We start from the raw sequence: 20544 nt of genomic DNA, 5'->3' as shown, positions 1-20544 counted from the left end.
CCAAAAAACATTATACAATTCATGTCGCGTTCAAAAAAGCATGACAATCGAAAGAACGTTGAGTGTCGAACAACCTCTGTAGCACGATGGTGACATGGCAGGAAAAAGTCTCATGGAACCATGTTTTGCGAATATGGAGGCTGGGGCATCATTATAGAATAGTTGAACAGTTAATTTGTTTGTTGTCATTATATTCTCGCAACATGTTGGAGGCTGGGGCATCATTATAGAATAGTTGAACAGTTAATTTGTTTGTTATCATTATACTCTCGCAACATGTTGCTACAGAGTATAATAGTTTTGTTCACCTAACGGTGGTTTGTATCACCTAAAACTAATCGAGTTATATATAATATAACTAATCGACTTACAAGTATATATAGGGTTATATTATAGGGTTATGTATATAGGTATAAATTATCAGTTTGAAGAAACGAGTTTAAATCCGGGTGACTGGCTGTACGGCCGTCTGTCTGTGCAAACTGTAACTTGAGTAAAAATTGAGATATCTTTATTAAACTTGGTACACATGTTTCTTAGTTTCCTCTTTTTCTACTTTGTGAGCTTTAAATGTTAGATTGCAAAGCAGAGATGCAGTTTCCTGTGAGAGCATACGAAACGGTTTCTGCAAACGTCAATTTTAAAGGTCTACATTTTCGTGTCCTCGATGTATTCCATGGATTTATGTGCATAAGCTAAGTGAGTTAACCTCTCAATCTCAATTATTTGAAGATGCCGTCTTTTCGAATTGAAGCTAAAAAACGTCGAACGGAACAGTGCCATCAAAGGATGGAGGTTTAACCTTGGCAGAAGCTAACGGCATAATTGGCCGATTTAATTGTAGCTCGCGGAGACGATCTTTCAATTCATCCACTTCAATTTTAATCTGTGACGATACTTCTGCTACTTGTGAGGTCACCTGCGATATCCGTGTATCCTGCTCTTTCAACTGTGAGGACACCTGTGCTGATATACGTGCATCTTGCGCTGCGAACTGTTCTTCCAACTGTGAGGCCTCCTGTGCTGATATACGTGCATCTTGCGTTCCGAACTGCTCTTCCAACTGCGTTGACAACCGCGATTCTAACTGCGAAATTTGTGTCGATATTTGCGTTAACACCTCTGTTGATATCTGCGTTGACATCTGGGACATTGCAGCAAAAATCATGTTTATGTCCACAATCTTTGATGAGCATTGAGCCTCTTCCTTTTCTTCAATCTTTGTTGTCTCTTTCTCTAATTCCATGTGAAAGACATATTCCTCAACATTAATGTTTTCCGCCTCAATGGCCTCTGGCAGCCGTGATTGTAATTCAGTTTTTAATCCATTTGTCGCCAAACCACGTTGATCCAGCTCCTTTTTCAGTTGTGGAATCTTCAGATCGTTAAACTTAGCCATTTTAAATAATTATCTCCTTGGGAATTTATTTGACAATCCCACTTCTGACACCAATTGTAACAGATTTCTCGATAAATCGTCTACCTGTAACTCACTCCTGAGTTCGATCACTGGATTGTTAAATTAAAGTCCCAATTTAATGGCTATACAATTATCTTTATTCCAACAACTTAACACTTATTTCTCGATATTCGAGTTTACAACTTATTGCTTATAGCTTAATTGCTTTTTACACGGCAACAATATAATTAGAACTGTGTCTGCTGCACAATCCGGTAGTCTTTATATAGAAAATTTTTAACAAAAGTTCGCTACTAGAACATTCTGGCAACTACGAATTCGCTGTCTAGTTGCTTCTGGCAGTTTATCGTCGATTCTGATTTGTTCTGGTATTCGTGTTCGCCACAATACATCTATATTTGTATGAAAGGAGAAAAAATTTTTATTCATTTTCTTTATTTTATTTTTTGTCTATATACTTTTAATCTATTGTTACGAAATATGTTTATTAGTTTTATAGTATGAAATACATGGAACAAAAAAAATTAATATATTAAGGTTTCTTTTGAATTTTTATTGTATGTTATTAAAAGAACTAAACTTCTTACAAATATGCGCTAAGTTCTTTTTGCTTCAAATATATGCGGCACAGAAGTTTTTATATCCAAATATGCGCTAAAAACTCCCAAAATTCATAAATTTTTACTCGAGTATACCACACATGATTTAAATTAATCCAACATTACTCGAGTGAATTGGACTGAATTCGTGGCTTACTCGCACGAATACATTGGTTCGATTCAAGCAATCAATTCATCGCAATTGGCTGATATGATCTAGTTTAAACCGAAGTTGTCCATATTGTTTTCACAATCTTGATTTTGGAATAATGGATTGTTCATATGACATCAAATCACTTGACGCTGGTCAGTTCTTGAATCGATCAACAACGTTGGTTATGTTCAGCCAAATTGATTTGATTGTCGATTTGATAGGGTCGAATATGTAGCGTACGTTTAATAACATTGAGATTTACATTTCTGAATGAATTTTCTACTCTCTTCGAGTCCGCTGATGTTAAACTGTGGTATCAGGTATCTGTATCGTTCGAAAAGTGGACCAGCTTGACAATCAGCACACCATTAACTTTCTTCTGAATTCTGGTATAGTAATTAACTTATGATTTAACCGATAGTTGACTTGTTGGGATTGTGAAAATATTTAAAAGTCTAGGGGCATATCTGGGTAAAACTATTATATTGTTGTTGTGGAATCAGAATTGTATCGGTTTTGGGTGTCACGGAAACCAATTTTATCGGTTTTGTTAACAGAAACGAAGCAATAAGATAGTCGTTAAGTTAAGAAATTAATTTACATTTTGTTACAAATTAAATTATATATTTTTCTATCGGAGAAAACATTAGAATAAAACACAAAACGCCATAATTATTAAGTTTTTGGGAAAAATTCAAATATTTTAAGTGTTTACAAAACGTAATTTATCATCATAACAATAGCGTCTTTATTTTGTCAATAATGGGATATAAATATGCAATGTAAGTAACAGGCTCCTACAAGTAAATGTAATCTAAATTTCAATAAAAGCGAAAATAGCGGAACTCATTGTAAACTTTAATATATTTGCTTTTAAATTTATTCATTGGCACGTTTTGTCACATTAGTAAACTGTTGATTCGAGTATTGGTTTTGCGTATGTTCGAAAAGACGAAAATTCAATCAGATTCTATGATACCATTGAAAATCAGAAATGGTTTGCAATTCTAACAACTGAGCAAATCTGTCGTGGACTCACCAACAATACTGATAAAATGGCTTCATTTGCGTAAGCACGTATAGATATATATTCGTCTAATTAAAGGGAACCAATATTGTGCCAAAATAGCACACCAAAACTACTAACTACTGCTGTACTCAACATTTTCTGAGATTCATAAAATGGCAGTCTTGGAATGTATTCGATGATGTGGAGCATAAATTCTCACATTATCAACACTGTGTCTTTTTTATTAAATAATTTCCTTTAGATAAAAAAATTTGAGCACTTCTCTTCTGCGGCATCACTTAATCTCTAGATTTTTACTGCTCTGTACCAAAATTGCTGTATACCGTTGCAATTTATCCAAATTAAAGTTCCCAGGATGTAATAAGGACTGACTATTTGAATGTGTACAAAAACATTACAATGTATGAATTAGTGCTCTCAAAATTAATCAAACAACCAGAAAACCGATTTTTCGAATATCCAGTTCGTAACCGTTCGTACGAATATTAACTGAATAGTTGCTCTGCTGCGAGTATTTTTATAAATGAAAATAGTTTGAAATCCAAGCAGCCTTTGATTTTTGGCCCTCCTCTCCAAGTAGAGGGTTCATACTTCTGAGTTGCGTTCAATAAGTATTTTGTCTTTCTCCAGACTCTGATGGAAATCTATACCCAAACAACAATTAACTTATACCGATATCCTTCATATCAAAATGTTACGAGAGGATTTTCTTTGTTGTTTTTAACTAATTGCCGTTGTTAGATACTAACAGGAAATCATCTAGGTACAATGACCACCATAATTCTTGACGCACGTAGAAACATGGATAAAATTTCGTTACCTTTTATACAATATTAAGGGTTAATGACAATATCCGCGCTAAACACACAGGATTTCCTCGTTGTAGTGATCATTACAACTCTTCATGTAGATATTTTTGTCTAGATCTCCATTTAAGTATCCGGTGACTATCTAATGCATCTGGAGATCTTTTTCTGCACCCAGCGTCGTAAAAAGTCGTACTGAAGCTGACCGTGCAACTGGAGAGGAAACTTCATTGGTAGAACTTTCTTCAAACACTCAGTACGTAACACGAACTTAATGCCAATTACTTTGCGGTTCGAAGGTCTTTCGGTTATTTACTAAGTTCTGTCCTTGTGCGCATTTAGACATAGACGCGTCTTCGAATTTCAATGCCTCCACTATAGTTTGACGATCGTCAGTGACAAGACGAGCTTCGTTGTATTCATAGAAGACATCTGAATCAACAGCGTTCTCCTCTGGATCGATGTCAGCGATCGACTGGTGATATACATTTTGTTGTCGCCCTCTGTGCCCTGTGCGCACAAACGTTGGTCGTCGGCGTGGAGGATTATCCTCGCTTATTTCACAATTATTATGTATATTTCATTTTCGTGTTCAAAGTTCTCAAATGCTTTATCAAAACCAGATTTTTCGATAAACTTTACATCGCGGCTTATGAAAACAGAACATGCTTTTTAGTTTTTGAATATAACCGGTATGCCTTTGAGTCGCCTGAATAGCCACCGAATATACACGGCAAGATTTTTATTAAGTACAAACGCTTTCGTGTCAAATATTTGCATATACGCCACTGTCAGATTTCGCCTAGTTCATACCCGGTATGGCACTTTATCATGTGTACTTGTTACACAATGATTTCGAATGTAGCATGCTGTATTCACTGCACCCGCATGCTTCATCATACACCTGGGCATCTAAACAAGAGTTCTATTTTTACATTCCGCCATACTGTCTTGCTGCGGAGTATACGGGGTCGTAAGACGGTATTTAATTCCGCACTCTTTTCAAAATTTATCAAATTCATCGTTACAATTGTCGCGGCCGTGGTGTGATTGCAACGATTTAATTGTCTTCCCTGTAAATGTGTCAACATTCGATTTATATTGTTTGAAAATATCAATCAATACATTTGACTTTTGATTTTGGGCAACCCAATTTTCGTCTGACTTAGGAAAAACCGCACGCATTTGCTTACTAGCATTACCCATTTGGTAATGTCACAAATCAACACTGTTGTTTTGTATTCGTTAAATTCACGAAATTTTTCGATGTTTTATACCCTGAACAGGTGTATTAAGCTTGTAACACCCATATAAACTATATACATAAATGAACAGCATGATGAGCTGAGTTGATTTAGTCATGTCCGTCTGTCTGTCCGTCCGTCCGTCTCTCTGTATATATGCGAACTAGTCCCTCGGTTGTTAGGCTATCGATCTGAAATTTTGCACATATCCTTTCCTCACTAAGAAGCTGTTCATTTGTCGAAACGGCCGATATCGAACTCTTATAGCATATAGCTGCCATACAAACTGAACGATCGGAGTAAAGTGCTTGCACGGAAAATGTTTTTATTCGACGGGATATCTGAACCAAATTAAGCATGGATTATTGTCTAAGTAATCTCCGAAGAAATTGTTCAGATCAGATTACTATAGCATGCAGCTGCTATACAAACTGAACGATCGGAATAAAGTGCTTGTATAGAAAACTCTTTGATTTACGAGATATCTTCACAAAATTTGGCATGAATTATTGTTTAAGGCAACAATGTAATCTCCCGAAGAAATTGTTCAGATCAGATTACTGCCATTCAAACTGAACGATCGGAAAAAAGTGCTTGCATTGAAAACTTTTTTATTTGACGAGGTATCTTCACGAAATAAGATGGAATCAAGTTCTTGTAAGAAACCTTTGTATTTGTGAAGGGCATTATAGCTTCGGTGCAACCAATGTTAATGTTCTTTCTTGTTAAATAATAAAAATTACCAATTCGTTCGGCTTCCAGTATCATTTTATCGTTTATAATCACGGCTTTGTTCTTTTCGAATTTTAGAGCGTAATCCTTGTCGAAAATTTTAGCAACCGGTATTAAATTCGTACGCAAGTCAGCCACATGTAAAACGTTTTCTAAGTCCAAATCGATTTGTTTTCCGCGAACTTTTACCGTAGGGCACACTTTACCAACACCACTCATTTTTATCGAACAATTGTTTGCTAAACTTAATTCGTCATTTATATGTTTGAACTGCGCACATATAACATATAAGGTTGGAAGATATCTCCCTTCCGCTTTTTTGTCTTTTGAATTTCGCGGCTATGTACAAAGCGCTACAGAGCTCGTATCTGGCAACACTATACATAATTTGAAAGGTCTTGACATAACCGACAAAACAACGCTATGTATGATTAGTTTGGATATTGCGTTCAACAGTTATAGACGTGTAAACATGGAGTTCACTAACGCCGAAATTCGCGCTATTTTAAAGTTTTCCTTCGTTAAAGGCAAATCCGCTAGAGAAACGTTCCGTGAGATTAATGGTGTTTTGGGGGATGGTACTCTATCAATGAATGGAATGGTTTCGACGATTCAGAGCCGGTGAAAACGACACCATGGATAAGCAGCCGGCGGAAGACCTGTGACGACAAATACCGATCAAATCATGGAATACATCGAATATATGTCTATATCGAACTTTCTCGTCTTCTGACATGCGTAATATTGCTACACACTTAAGTAGCGTAGCTTTTCCAGCTGGCCTTTAGATTAAAATGTCGATTCTAATTTCGACCAACCTTCACGTGCACTGCCGCACACCGAAATCAGCCCTAGCTCTGATGGCGCGATCGCCAACATGATTGCGCTGATGTCTTATGATCAGCAGTTTTCCATTCACGGAGCTTCGCCTCATCTGTAAAGCACACTTTCGAGCCGTCGGCATACTCCCCCAAATTATTTTTATTTAGTATAGCCCGCATTTGCTATATCCACGAACCATAATTTTCTGCGTTTAGCGGTTCGATTCTTATTCCACCAGCCATTTTCAACGAAAAATAAACTTTATTTTAGGCAGTCGTCTACAGTCTTATGGGTCGTGTCCCATAACCAAAAGTTCCGAGGATATAATAACGACTGTTTGAATGTGTACACAACCATCACAATGTATGAATGATAAAAAGAAAGAAAGTGCAAAAATAGGGTTGCAAGAGGCGTGCATGTACCATGTATTTAATTTTAAGTACATGTTCATTTGATACTATGTACAACGAACTACTTCGCCAGCATAACAGAAATTTATGTATAAATATTTCTCATTTTTTAGGTGGATGACTGTCGACGAACCCACAATTACGACGAATTCATATGCACTTTTCTGTCGATGCTAGCCCATCAAGGCGTGCTAGGAGAACTAGTCAGTCAGCATTTACTGCCCTCAAAAAAAATTGGTGGGCTTGGCGGAAATAGGATGGCGAGAGGACCAGCTCAAACTGTTACACCCCAAAAACCAAAAAACTGCAAAACTTCTAAAAATTCTGGGCGAAGACGTAAAGGCCGCAATAAATGTAAAAAAAGAAAATAATATTTTAAGTCTAAGTAATGCAAAATTACCATCCGCTTAAAATTATAATAAACAGCAAAATGTTAAAAAATTGTACCTTTATTAAGTTCTCTTAACATTTATTACACAACAAGGGTTAATGTACAAGTCTTCACTTTGAAAATAGGAATTTTGTATTCGAATACTTCCTATCACGCTCTACGTAGTAGTAAAGAATACAAGTAGCGACCATCATTGCCTCAACGGCCTTGCACTTTGCGCTCTTGTTCCTCTCACAGTCTGCTCCGTGTGTCAGACCGCCATACGTCGGGACATCAGTCAAATGCAACTCCTGTGCTGGCTGGTGTCCCTTTCTGCCATGTTCCGGCCTGTGCACTGTACATGAGTGGAGTGCGTCGTATGTTGTCCCGAGCTATATGAGTCTTCCCCCACAACCCCATACAGTGGCGTCGCTAAACAACACCACAGTGCGACAACTGCCCATGTGAATATTACATCTGCAACAACCATCACCTACACGCATCTATATCACCCCCAGGATCACCCCTAGACACCCGAGACAAACCCGACTTTTAACTTTAACTGCAACGTACTCAGGAGCAGGATTCAGGAGATAGTTGCATGAGCCGGTAACGCATATCGATAGCTGCGGTCCAAGAGACTACATTAAAGATCCGCTCTGATCTTCTGAGTTGTGCAGGTTTTAACGTTATACGTAAGGATCGCGACCGAGATAATGGTGGAGAGGTGGTCTAGAATGTCAGGGTATAGCTATTTGGTCAGGCGATGTCGAGCTCGAGATATTCAATATATACATCCCACCATAACATGTTGCCCAACAGGATATCACCCGAACATAGGTGCGCCACTTGGTGGTGAAAACCGTTTTGTACTTGGTGACTTTAATGCGCACCACGATCTTTGGCACTCCTACCTGTCAAACGAACGTAGGATATGAAGCTAGCGGAACAGATAGATGATTTGACATTCTGCACAATGAATGATGAAGACCCCACCGGAATTATGGGCACTTGTTATAGCTCGCCGGATATTACCATGTTGTTGTTGTTGTAGCGGCAGAGTTATGCCTAGTTGAGCGTTCTTTGCCGGGTTAAAATCCGGGTCCGTTCCGGTTACGTAAACTCGAGTGTCTTGGGAGCTACCGGATATTACCATCGCTAGTGGTGGTGTGATAAATAGCATAACCTGCCGACCTATACTCACTCTCGCATCAGACCATCTGCCCCATAACTATCTCCATCGAGATACCTCCCAACTTTATTTCGTCACGTTGTGCACACTTTTGTTTACTGTATTAGAGCTCACTGGATCGGCTTCACAGAATTTACCGTGAGCACCTTCACCGCACTACTCAATCCTACGGACGTCATCGTTGGCGAGCGTTAATTCCGCTAGGTCATCGCTGCTGCTACTGCTCGCTTCATTCCGCCTAGAAGAATCGTTCAACTCCGCCCTAATTTCCCAACCGAAGCATCTGTTTTAGCCAATGATCGCGACACCCTACGCCATGCCGAAACCTGTGATCTCCGAATAAGGGATCTCAATTTGGAGATTCGGCACATGGTAAACCAACGCAAGCGAACAAAATGGGATCTGAAGTCCTGCAACCTCTTCACCGGTGTAAGCAAGCTTTGGACTCCTGTCAAAACCGTGTCTAATCCGAGAAGGCATGACGACCGGGTTGAAATTTAATTCGATGGCCATGCCTCCTAGGACCCGAAAAAGTAGGCACTTTTTCAGACGGCAATTCACATTGCACCCTTAGGCAGACAAGACCAAACAATGTGTTACCCGGCAGCTGTGCAAAATGCCCTACATTGGCCCTGATGTCGCTTAGAACCCTTAAAATACCCGATGTGTGGAAAGTCGGAAGAGTGGTCCCATTACAGAAACCTGGGAAACCCGCTAACAAACGATAATCTAATTGTATGCCAACTCTTCTTTCCCCAGTGATGAAGCCACTTAAGTACTCCTGACTTTTACACACCACCTAAGTTTAGCAGACCACCAGCATGACTTCCAATAAGTGCTCAGCCCCACCACAGTATTTAGCGTCATAAACGCCCGGATAGTTCGAGGCCTAAACCAAAAGCCACCCAGTGAGAGGACTATCCTCGTAGTGTTGGACTCGCCAAAAGCTTTTGCCACAGTCAATCATATAACGCTACTTGAGGACATCGAACAATCCACGCTCCTTCCAGGGTTGAAGAAATGGACTATGAACTACCTGAGCGGTCGGCACTCATCCGTACTGTTTCGAGGTCTAAATTCCAAGCTGAGAAGTATTAAACAGGGAGTCCCGCTAGCTGTTTAACTTAACTCTCGAAATTCCCCCAACCACCAGAAGCAGTTTCAATCACCTCATACGCTTATGATTGCACGATATTGACGTCGTTCAATGGAAACAAGGGCATGTGCTCAAAAGTAAACGGCTGTCTCTCCCCCCTTTCTCACTTCTTCGCTGCAAGAAGTTTAACATTCCCCCATTAAATCCACAGCGAGTAAAGAAGTACAGACTGGATCTAAACATTACAGTTGGCGTTAAAATTTCGATTGTCAATAACCCTAAAATTTTTATTGTTACATTTGATAGTATGTGCTCCTTCACTCCTCACACGACCGCGATAACTGCCAAACTACAGAATCGTAACAATATCTTTAAGTCGCTAGTGCAACGCAGACGAAGAAGCTTCAGACATGTCAGAACACAGCTCTCCGGACTATCATGGGATGACTTTTGATGTCTCCAGTGGAACACTTACATAACGAGGCCCGTATGCTTCCGATTAAGAACCACAACGAGCTCCTCTCCAAGCATTTTCGACTAGGATGTTTTCGCAGCAAATATCTCTGCTACTTATCCAGAATCGATCCCCACATATCAAATATATGTCCAGCATGCCATGAGTCTCCGCATGACACTAACCATCTCTTTGCATGACCAACGAACCCAACTAATCTCATACCTTTTCACCCTATGGTACGAATCCGTCAAAATAGCACTCCCACAGCAGCCGGTTCTACGTTACCGGAATTGACCCGGATTTTATCCGGACAAGGTAAGATCGGTAAGTGTTAGTTTAAGTTTGTCGTCATTAGAGCAACACCTAGCAGCAAGGTTGCTACGTATCCTCTAGACCCGTGCGGGCATCCGGCATCCACACCATCCTTAACGGCTGTGCAATCTATACCATGTTCGCGCACTGCACCGCCACTACAGTCGAGTGGCCAAGAAAGGACCTCTAGGCCCTAAGGAGCTCTAGGCAGCATGACTCCCAGTCTAACCAACCCCCATCCTCTACCTTCATCCCGCTCCAATCCTCGTGCGAGAACCACTCAGCAACTCCTGGTTCCTCGCACAGTCTGTTCCGTGTGTCAGTCCGTAATACGCCGGAACGTCACATCAGTCAAGTGCAATTCTTGCACTGGCTGGTGTCACTTTCTGTCGTGTTCCGGTCTGCGCACCACACGTGAATGCGTCGTTTGTTGCCCCATGCTGTAAGAGTCTGCCCCCACATTTCCATCTAGTGACGTCATTAAATAACACCACAGTGCGACAACCGCCCATGCGGATATTACAGCTGCAACAACCACCACCTACACGTACCTCCCTCACCCCAGGATCACAACCGGACATCCACGACAAACGCGAATTCTACAATTTAACTGCAACGAACTCCAGAGTAGGATCGAGGATATAGTTGCATATATGAGCCGGTAACGCGTATCGATAGCTGCGGTCCATAAAACCAAGTTAAACAGCCGCTCTGATCTTCTGAGTTGAGCAGGTTTTTACATTTTGCGTAAGGATCGCGAGAAAGATAATGGTGGAGGCCCAGCATTCATGCTGCACAACACCGTGCAATATCGTTTAATCGGTGGTGATGATATCACCCGAACATAGGTGCGCCACTTCGTGGTAAACACTGTTTGGTGCTAGGTGACTTTAACGCGCACCCCGATCTTTGGCACTCCTGCCTGTCAAACGATCGTAGGGGGATGGAGTTGACGGAACTTGCTATGGCCCAAATTTATAGTAAATCACACAACAACAACATTTTCATTCATGAACGCAGGCGTACTCTTAACAAGCGAAGTTTACTCATTCATAAAAGTAAACGCCATACACATCTTCCCGAGCATGCGTTTGCCCACAAGCGTTTTTTCGCGACGATGGCAAAAGCGAAAAATCATAAATTGAACAACTTTCTGATGTTCCTTCTGGAAGGGAAAAGTGTCAACCCGGCAAACACAGAAAAAAGTGACAAAAATGGCAACATAGCTCTTGTCGATTTAAAATATTTTACAATTCTAAAATATTTTTACATGGCTCGCAAAAGTCTGCGTCGATATACATACATGCATGCTCATACACAAACATACACATTTACGATGGTTTATTGGCAAAGCTGTTAGAGCGGCAAGGGAAGCGGTGACAATCGGCGATCGTTCGTTTGTTGTTTTCGACAAAGCTCGGATATTCTACCATCAACACAATGTTGTGACGCTTTGTCGTCGCGTCAGTCCTTCTACACATTGATTCTTTGACATAAAAGTTAAAAACGTGAGATTTCGCATGAAGCAATTAGTGTACATATTTACATACATACATATGTTGCAGGTAGACAGATATACAAACAGTATGCGTTCTTTTATATTTGTTTAGATGCACACATAATTATATACATATGTGCGATCGCTTGGTCTTTTCAGATGTTATCAAAGCTTTAAATGACCAAAGCAAATATATATATTATATGTATATGTGCTATATACTTATGTTCTGTGATACCAAATATATATAACTAGAATATCTATAAATTATATGCAGAGTCGTTTGCGCATTGTAAATAAACAAATCTGTAAGCGTACATTTCTTAACATTGGAATTAGCATTATTTTTCTCATTTAACAGTGAAAATACTCAATTCTGCTATTTTTAGTTTTAGTTACCATAAAATATTGGTTAGACCTATAAACTGTGGAACTCATAATGAAGATGGAATTGATAATAGAATGATTGAAAAAAAATTAAAAACGGATCAAAATGACTCAACGATTGTAGAATATTGTTTTCAGTTTTTAAAGCGAAACTTTAAAGTATTATGTGTGTCGTACACGATTTTTAGTTAAATGTCTATAATGTGAAAAAAATTGTTTCACTTTTTTATATTTTCATGTATGTTATTAAAAGAATTAAACTTCTAAAAAAAATTGCGCTATGTTCTTTTTGCCTTACATATATGCTGTCACAGAAGTTTTTACGCATCCAAACCTTTCAAAATGCGCTAAAAATACCCAAAATTCCTTAATTTTTACTTGAGTATTCCACTTATGGTTTAAATCAATCCAACATAACTCGAGTGAATTGGACTAAATTCATGGCTTATTCGCACGCATGCATTGGTTCGATTCAAGAAATCGTTGTAACGCAATAGGCTGATATGATTTAATTTAAACAGAAGTTGCCCATATTGTTTTCACGATCTTGTTATCGAAAGAATGGATTGTTCATATGACATCAAATCGCTTGGCGCTGGTCGAATATGTAAGCGTACATTTAATAACATTGAGATTTACATTTCTGAATGAATTTTCGCTGATGTTAATCGGTGGTATCAGGCATCTGTATCGTTCGAAAAGTGAGCGAGCAGCTTGACAATCAGCACACCATCAACTTTCTCTGAATTCTGATATAGTAATTAACTTATGATTTAACCGATAGTTGACTTGTTGGGATTGTGAAAATATTTAAAAGTCTAGGGACATATCTGGGTAAAACTATTATATTCAGGGTTGTTGTGGAATCAGAATTGTATCGGTTTTGGGTGTCACGGAAACCAATTTTATCGGTTTTGTTAACAGAAACGAAACAATAAGATAGTTGTTAAGTTAAAAAATCAATTTATTTTATTGTTACAAATTAAATTATATTTTTTTCTATCAGTGAAAACATAAGAATAAAACACAAAAAGCCATAATTATTGAGTTTATGGGAAAAATTCAAATATTATAAGAGGGTTTACATAACGTAATTTACAGGCTCTTACAAGTAAATGTAATCTAAATTTCAAGAAAAGCGAAAAGAGCGGAACTCATTGTAAACTTTAATATATTTGCTTTCAAATTTATTCATTGGCACGTTTTGTCACATTAGTAAACTGCTGATTCGAGTATTGGTTTTGCGTATGTTCGAAAAGACGAAAATCCAATCAGATTCTATGATACCATTGAAAGAGATCAGAAATGGTTTGCAATTCTAACAACTGAGCAAATCTGTTGTGGATGCCCCAATAATACTGATAAAATGTCTTCATTTGCGTAAGCACGTATAGATATATATTCGTCTAATTAAAGGGAACCAATATTGTGCCAAAATAGCACACCAAAACTACTAACTACTGCTGTACTCAACATTTTCTGAGATTCATAAAATGGCAGTCTTGGAATGTATTCGATGATGTGGAGCATAAATTCTCACATTATCAACACTGTGTCTTTTTTATTAAATAATTTCCTTTAGATAAAAAAATTTGAGCACTTCTCTTCTGCGGCATCACTTAATCTCTAGATTTGTACTGCTCTGTACCAAAATTGCTGTATACCGTTGCAATTTATCCAAATTAAAGTTCCCTGGATGTAATAAGGATTGACTATTTGAATGTGTACAAAAGCATTAAAATGTATGAATTAGGGCTCTTAAAATTATTTTACCCTTTGAGTGCCGGAAGCCGATATATCGGCTCGCACTTTGTAGCTGTTTAGCATTGCGGAAGAACTCTATCTCAAAATAAATTTGTAATACGTTATAAATTTCATTATGATGTTAATTTAAAACAAAAATTTGTTTGTTTGAACTCTTTGTTGACGACGTTTTTCCTATCGCTTGGAGGTACGGAAATCTAGCATAAACACCGTACCTTCAAGTTATGTTTTGTTGTTGTTATGTAATATTGTTTATCTTGTTACAAAATATATATTGGAAATCCAAAGTATATACTTCATAATAATTGACCTATATACAATTATGATGAAAAGATGACTGTTTGTATGTGCAAATACGTTTTCTACAAGAGATCTTAAATTCATTTTATTTACAAACGTTTATACTTTGTTTTTTCTATAACTTTTAAATGAATTCGAAAAACTAGTGTCATTGTTCAGTTTTGTATTCCATCCACAATACGCAGCTTTTTGAATCATGCAAATATTGTTTATCGTTTGGTTTTTACATGCATTTTATGCCACTATGCTTCGTCAAACCTTTTGACCCGACAGGTTAACTACGTTTAGTTTTTTTCAACACGCTCATAAGTAAATTTGGAAAATCCATGTAGATATTTTCGTCTAGATATCCATTTAAATATCCAGTGACTACCTGATGCATCTGGAAATCTTTTTCTGCACCCAGCGCCGTAAATAGTCGTACTGAAATTGACCGTGCAACTGGAGAGGAAACTTCATTAATGGTTTCCCCTGGGCGTTGATCGTAACCCTTTGCTACTAGTAGAACTTTCTTCAGACACTCATCTTTAGAACGTAACACGAACTTAATGCCAATTACTTTGCGGTTCGAAGGTCTTTCAATTATTTACCAAGTTCTGTCCTTGTGCGCATTTAGACATAGACGAGTCTTCGAATTTCAATGCCTCCACTATAGTTTGACGATCGTCAGTGACAAGACGAACTTCGTTGTATTCATAAAAGACATCTGAATCAACAGCGTCCTCCTCTGGATCGATGTCAGCTATCGACTGGTGATATACATTTTGTTGTCGCCCTCTGTGCCCTGTGCGCACAAACGTTGGTCGTCGGCGTCGAGGATTATCCTCGCTTATTTAGCAATTAGATACATTTACCGCTTCTCGTTAATATACTAAACGGCGCTATCTGTATTATTACTTCTAACGTAGACGTAATATTTTATTCTCGTTTTCAATGTATATTTCATTTTCGTGTTCAAAGTTCTTAAATGCTTTATCAAAACCAGATTTTTCGATAAACTTTACATCGCGACTTATGAAAACAGAACACGTTTTTTAGTTTTTGAATATAACCGGTATGCCTTTGAGTCGCCTGAATAGCCAACGTATATACACGGCTCCGCGCGCATGTCAATTTTCCTTTTGCAAGATTTTTATTAAGTACAAACGCTTTCGTGTCAAATATTTGCATATACGCCACTGTCAGTTTTCGCCTAGTTCATACCCGGTATGGCACTTTACCCTGTGTACTTGTTACACAATAATTTCGAATGTAGCATGCTGTATTCACTGCACCCGCATGCTTCATCTTACACCTGGGCATCTAAACAATAGTTCTATTTTTACATTCCGCCATACTGTTTTGCTGCGGAGTATACGGTGTCGTAGGACGGCATTTTATTCCGCACTCTTTTAAAAATTTATCAAATTCATCGTTACAATTGTCGCGGCCGTGGTGTGATTGCAACGCTTTAATTGTCTTCCCTGTAAATGTGTCAATATTCGATTTATATTGTTTGAAAAGATCAAATTTGACTTTTGATTTTGGAAAAATAGTGCTCATTGAGCCACACACGTCACTGTGAACAATCTCAAGCAAATCGGCAACCTAATTTTCGTCTGCTTTAGGAAAAACCGCACGCATTTGCTTTTTACTAGCATTACCCATTTGGTAATGCCACGAATCAACACTGTTGTTTTGTATTCTTTAAATTAACGAAATTTTTCGATGTTTTTATACCCTGAACAGGGTGTATTAAGCAACAAGTAACACCCAGATGGAACGTCGGAGACCCTATAAACTATATACATAAATGAACAGCATGATGAGCTGAGTTGATTTAGTCATGTTCGTCTGTCTGTCCGTCCGTCCGTCTCTCTGTATATCTGCGAACTAGTCCCTCAGTTTTTAGGCTATCGATATAAAATATTGCACATATCCTTTCCTCACTAAGAACATCGGAGAAAAGTTCTTGCACGGAAAATGTTTTTATTCGACGGGATATCTTAACCAAATTAAGCATGGATTATTGTCTAAGTAATCTCCGAAGAAATTGTTCAGATGAGATTACTATAGCATGCAGCTGCTATACAAACTGAACGATCGGAATAAAGTGCTTGTATAGAAAACTCTTTGATTTACGAGATATCTTTACAAAATTTGGCATGAATTATTGTCTAAGGCAACAATATAATCTCCGAAGAAATTGTTCAGATCAGATAACTATAGTATTTAGCTGCCATTCAAACTGAACGATCGGAAAAAAGTGCTTGCACAGAAAACTTTTTTATTTGACGAGGTATCTTCACGAAATAATATCGGAATCAAGTTCTTGTGAGAAACCTTTGGCTTTGTTATTTTCGAATTTTACAGCGTAATCCTTGTCAAAAATTTTAGAAACCGGTATTAAATTCGTACGCTAGGCAGCCACATGTAAAACGTTGCTTTTTTATTAACACGCTTGTTTTGCTATTGTGGTTTGTTATTGTAATTTCTCGCAAAGTGTCCTACCGAATTTCCATCAACGTAGTTTTTATTTATTTTTTTTTGAAGTACGTCCGGCTCGCGTTTCAACTGCGCACATAAGTATATGTCGCGTACGACAACGGCGGACTGTATAAGAACAAAATTGCTAGTAGCTCATCGCTAATAGCGATGCCAATTTCTTTCAGGTAGTGTCGCTTTTCCAGCTGGCCTTTAGATTGAAATGTCGGTTCTAATTTTGACCAAATTTCACGTGCACTGCCGCACACCAAAATTAGCCCTAGCTCTGATGGCGCTATCGCGAACGTGATTCCGCTAATGTCTTTTGATTAGGAATTTTCCATTCACGGAACTTTGCCTTATCTGTGAGGCACACTTTCGTGCCGTCGCCGTACTCCCCAAATTGTTTTTAATTAGTGTAGCCCGCATTTGCAATTTCCACGAACCACAATTCTTCGCGTTTAGCGGTTCGGTTATGCCTTTTTTTAACTGTGGTAACTTAATAAATATTCACCACAGAAAAATGTAAGGTGCAATAAAGCAACCATGTCAAATAAAGATATTGCAACTTCAATAAATAATTTATTTTAGAAGTCTATATATTTAAAAACTAAATTAAGAACTATATAATAATATGGTAATTTTTTATGTCAAGAGTTGTAATAAAATATTGTACATATACACCGCTAAATGCTGAAAAAATATAATTAAATATTAATAAATGAAATTATAAAACGTAAATAAAATTTTTGATTAAATAAATCTATACTTAAATTTGAGAAAACATCGGCACTGTAACTATTTTTTTGATATAAGTGCAATGAGAAATTTTACTTTATTGTTTAAATGAATCATTATCACTTGTATGACAATGATAAGTTTTGCTTTTTTGATTACATAAATTATTATTACTTATAATTCTGTTACAATAGTTATTTCTACCCGTCCACTTATAGTTAGATGGAATTTTCAGTTTGTCCATTAATAAGTTAATTAAAATGCTTAAATATATGCCGCATATTTACCTATATCAACATGGTATAATATTATATATTGTTAGCATTAAACATCATTCTATAACCAAAATTTAAAATATTTATAAATAATTATTGAGGCGTTTTCTATTATGCGGAACCCGCTTTAATCCCTCGCCACCCTAACTCACCATGGCCGCCATGTTGGTTTTATTGTGAACGTACGCCTCAGAGGTGGCGAAATTATTGTGAATGGGACTTTCGCTACTCCCTTATACCATGTTAAGGGTCCTGTGGAAAATGCGATATAGATATAAGGAATGGTATAAAACCCTAACGAAATAAAACATATAATATTTGGCATAGAAAAAATCCTGTTTTTATTTAAACAAAGTATTAATTTTATCAGGTTAGATTTATAAATTGTTTCAATGAATGCAAATAGAGGTGTTGCAAATGAAGAAATTGCCCATAATTCTAACTTTTGTTGGTGGTGAGCACTATAATACTGGCCACATATTAGCTTTGAAAACAATTTGATGAACACTTAAACATTTACTTTGATAAAAGCAATTTGATCGTAGGAGTATGGTAATTTACATATACGCAATTTTGTATCAGTTACAACGTAATGTTTGTTTCTTTACACCAAAACATATTTTTTGCAATTTCACTTTCCAAATTGTTGATTAAAGCATCTGGGCGTCTATTAATACAATTATATGTAATGTAAATTTCATCCCAAAGACACCGAAACTTTTTATAAAATCCTTCTAAAACGATATACCGATCATGCACATTATGGGCGGGTTAAAATAGGCTTATTATTTTCTACAGGTTTCCTCTGCAAAAAAATTATTTTACTTATTATTTATTATTACTTTATATGCACTAATACACACCTGCTTATTGATAAAAATTCTTGTGAGAGCAGTTTTATCAGGAGCAATATTAAATATTCATTATTCATTTACGAAGATTGTTTTGGAAATTTATAAACATAAATGTATATCGTAATTATTCTAGAATTTGCCAATAATAGCCGCTCCTTTAAGAACGTATTTTAAAATAAACTGATTTTATTTTGAAAACATATTAAAGTTTTACATACAACCAATATTTTTTGAACAACTTTTTCATAAATTAAAAGAAAATAGCAAGATGCAACCATATTCCGGTTAAAAGTCGGCCATCTTGGATGTCAATAGAAACTCAACCCCTAGGCGGACTTGACGTTTCTCCATGGGCCCCTCTCAGCTCTGGCTTTGTTTACATCGATCAGCTGATTCTTTCTCTACTCCCCCTTTACGATGCCAAAAGTTCCGAGGATATAATAATGACTAACTTTATTTGAATGTGCACAAAACATAGATAAAATGACTCGAAACTCCTCTCTTTGCCTTCTGAGAGAGCTCATAAACTTTCAGTGCTGCCAAGAAAAACCACGAGTTCATGAGCTACTGAACAGATGACAAGCAAAACATTGAACTACCACTAAGAAACCCGCAGAAATAAATTGCGAAATCAGTGGGTAATTTGTGAGATCAGATTTTTTGTTGACTTTTACGTATATTTGTAATCTTTATTTAAAGAGATTTAATATATGTAAATGTTACGTAAACTTTGACTTCCGAATAAATTATCAAAAGATATTTGTATATTGAGTATATAAAAAAGAAATAAGGGTCATGTTTAGGTTATTTAAAACTTGTGTGTTTTGAAATATTAAAATATTTTGTTAAATTTAGTTTTAAACGTTAATTTTGAAAATCTTTTGTGATTAACATATACATGTACTTATATTAAGAAGTCATATAGGATATCTAGCTCTTTGACAGTGCTCTCTCAAATCAAAGAGTTTCGGATCATTTTATCCATGGTACAAAACCATTACAATGTATGAATGATTAAAAGAAAGAGAGTGGAAGAATAGTTTACAGGGTCGCAAGAGGCACATATGTACCAGAAATTTATATATAAATATTTCTTATTTTGTAGGTGGATGACTGTCGACGAACAATTACGGCGAATTCATATGAACTTTTCTGTCGCTGCTAGCCCATCAAGACGTGCTAGGAGAACTAGTCAGTCAACATTTACTGCCCTCAAAAAAAATTAGTGGACTTGGCGGAAATATGATGAGGATTAGCTCAAACTGTTACACCCCAAAAAACAAAAAACTGCAAAAATTCTGGGCGAAGACGTAAAGGCTGCAATAAATTTAAAAAAAGAAAATAATATTTTAAGTCTAAGTAATGCAAAATTACTATCCGCTTAAAATAATAATAAACAGCAAAATGTTAAAAAATTGTACCTTTATAAAGTTTTCTTAACATTTATTACAAAACAAGGGTTAATGTACAAGTCTTCACTCTGAAAATTGGAATTTTGTTTTCGAGTACTTCCTATCACGCTCACAGTAATAAAGAATACAAGTAGCGACCACCATTGCCTCAACGGCCTTGCACTTTGCGTTCTTGTTCCTCTCACAGTCTGCTCCGTGTGTCAGATCGC

The 20544-nt window shown here is 37.2% G+C and overlaps 1 protein-coding gene across 2 annotated transcripts in view; it reads left to right on the top strand.

Annotated features, from left to right (window-relative positions):
• The window catches only part of caly (ubiquitin carboxyl-terminal hydrolase calypso), a 55196-nt gene extending 34856 nt beyond the window's left edge, over positions 1-20340 (top strand). Inside the window, exon 2 of one of the 2 annotated variants that reach the window (XM_036372000.2) lies at positions 20029-20340. In XM_036372000.2, the coding sequence (XP_036227893.1) occupies positions 20029-20088 (60 nt within the window). In that variant the 3' untranslated portion in view covers positions 20089-20340. Of the gene's footprint in view, positions 1-7330; positions 7659-20028 lie in introns of those variants that run through there. The other variant, XM_036371999.2, reaches the window with a different exon arrangement.
• The last annotated feature ends 204 nt before the right edge of the window (positions 20341-20544 follow it).

This window comes from Bactrocera oleae, chromosome 4 (genome assembly GCF_042242935.1).
Source record: "Bactrocera oleae isolate idBacOlea1 chromosome 4, idBacOlea1, whole genome shotgun sequence".
In the NCBI taxonomy this organism is placed as follows: domain Eukaryota; kingdom Metazoa; phylum Arthropoda; class Insecta; order Diptera; family Tephritidae; genus Bactrocera; species Bactrocera oleae.
This window is presented reverse-complemented; position numbering and strand designations above follow the sequence as displayed.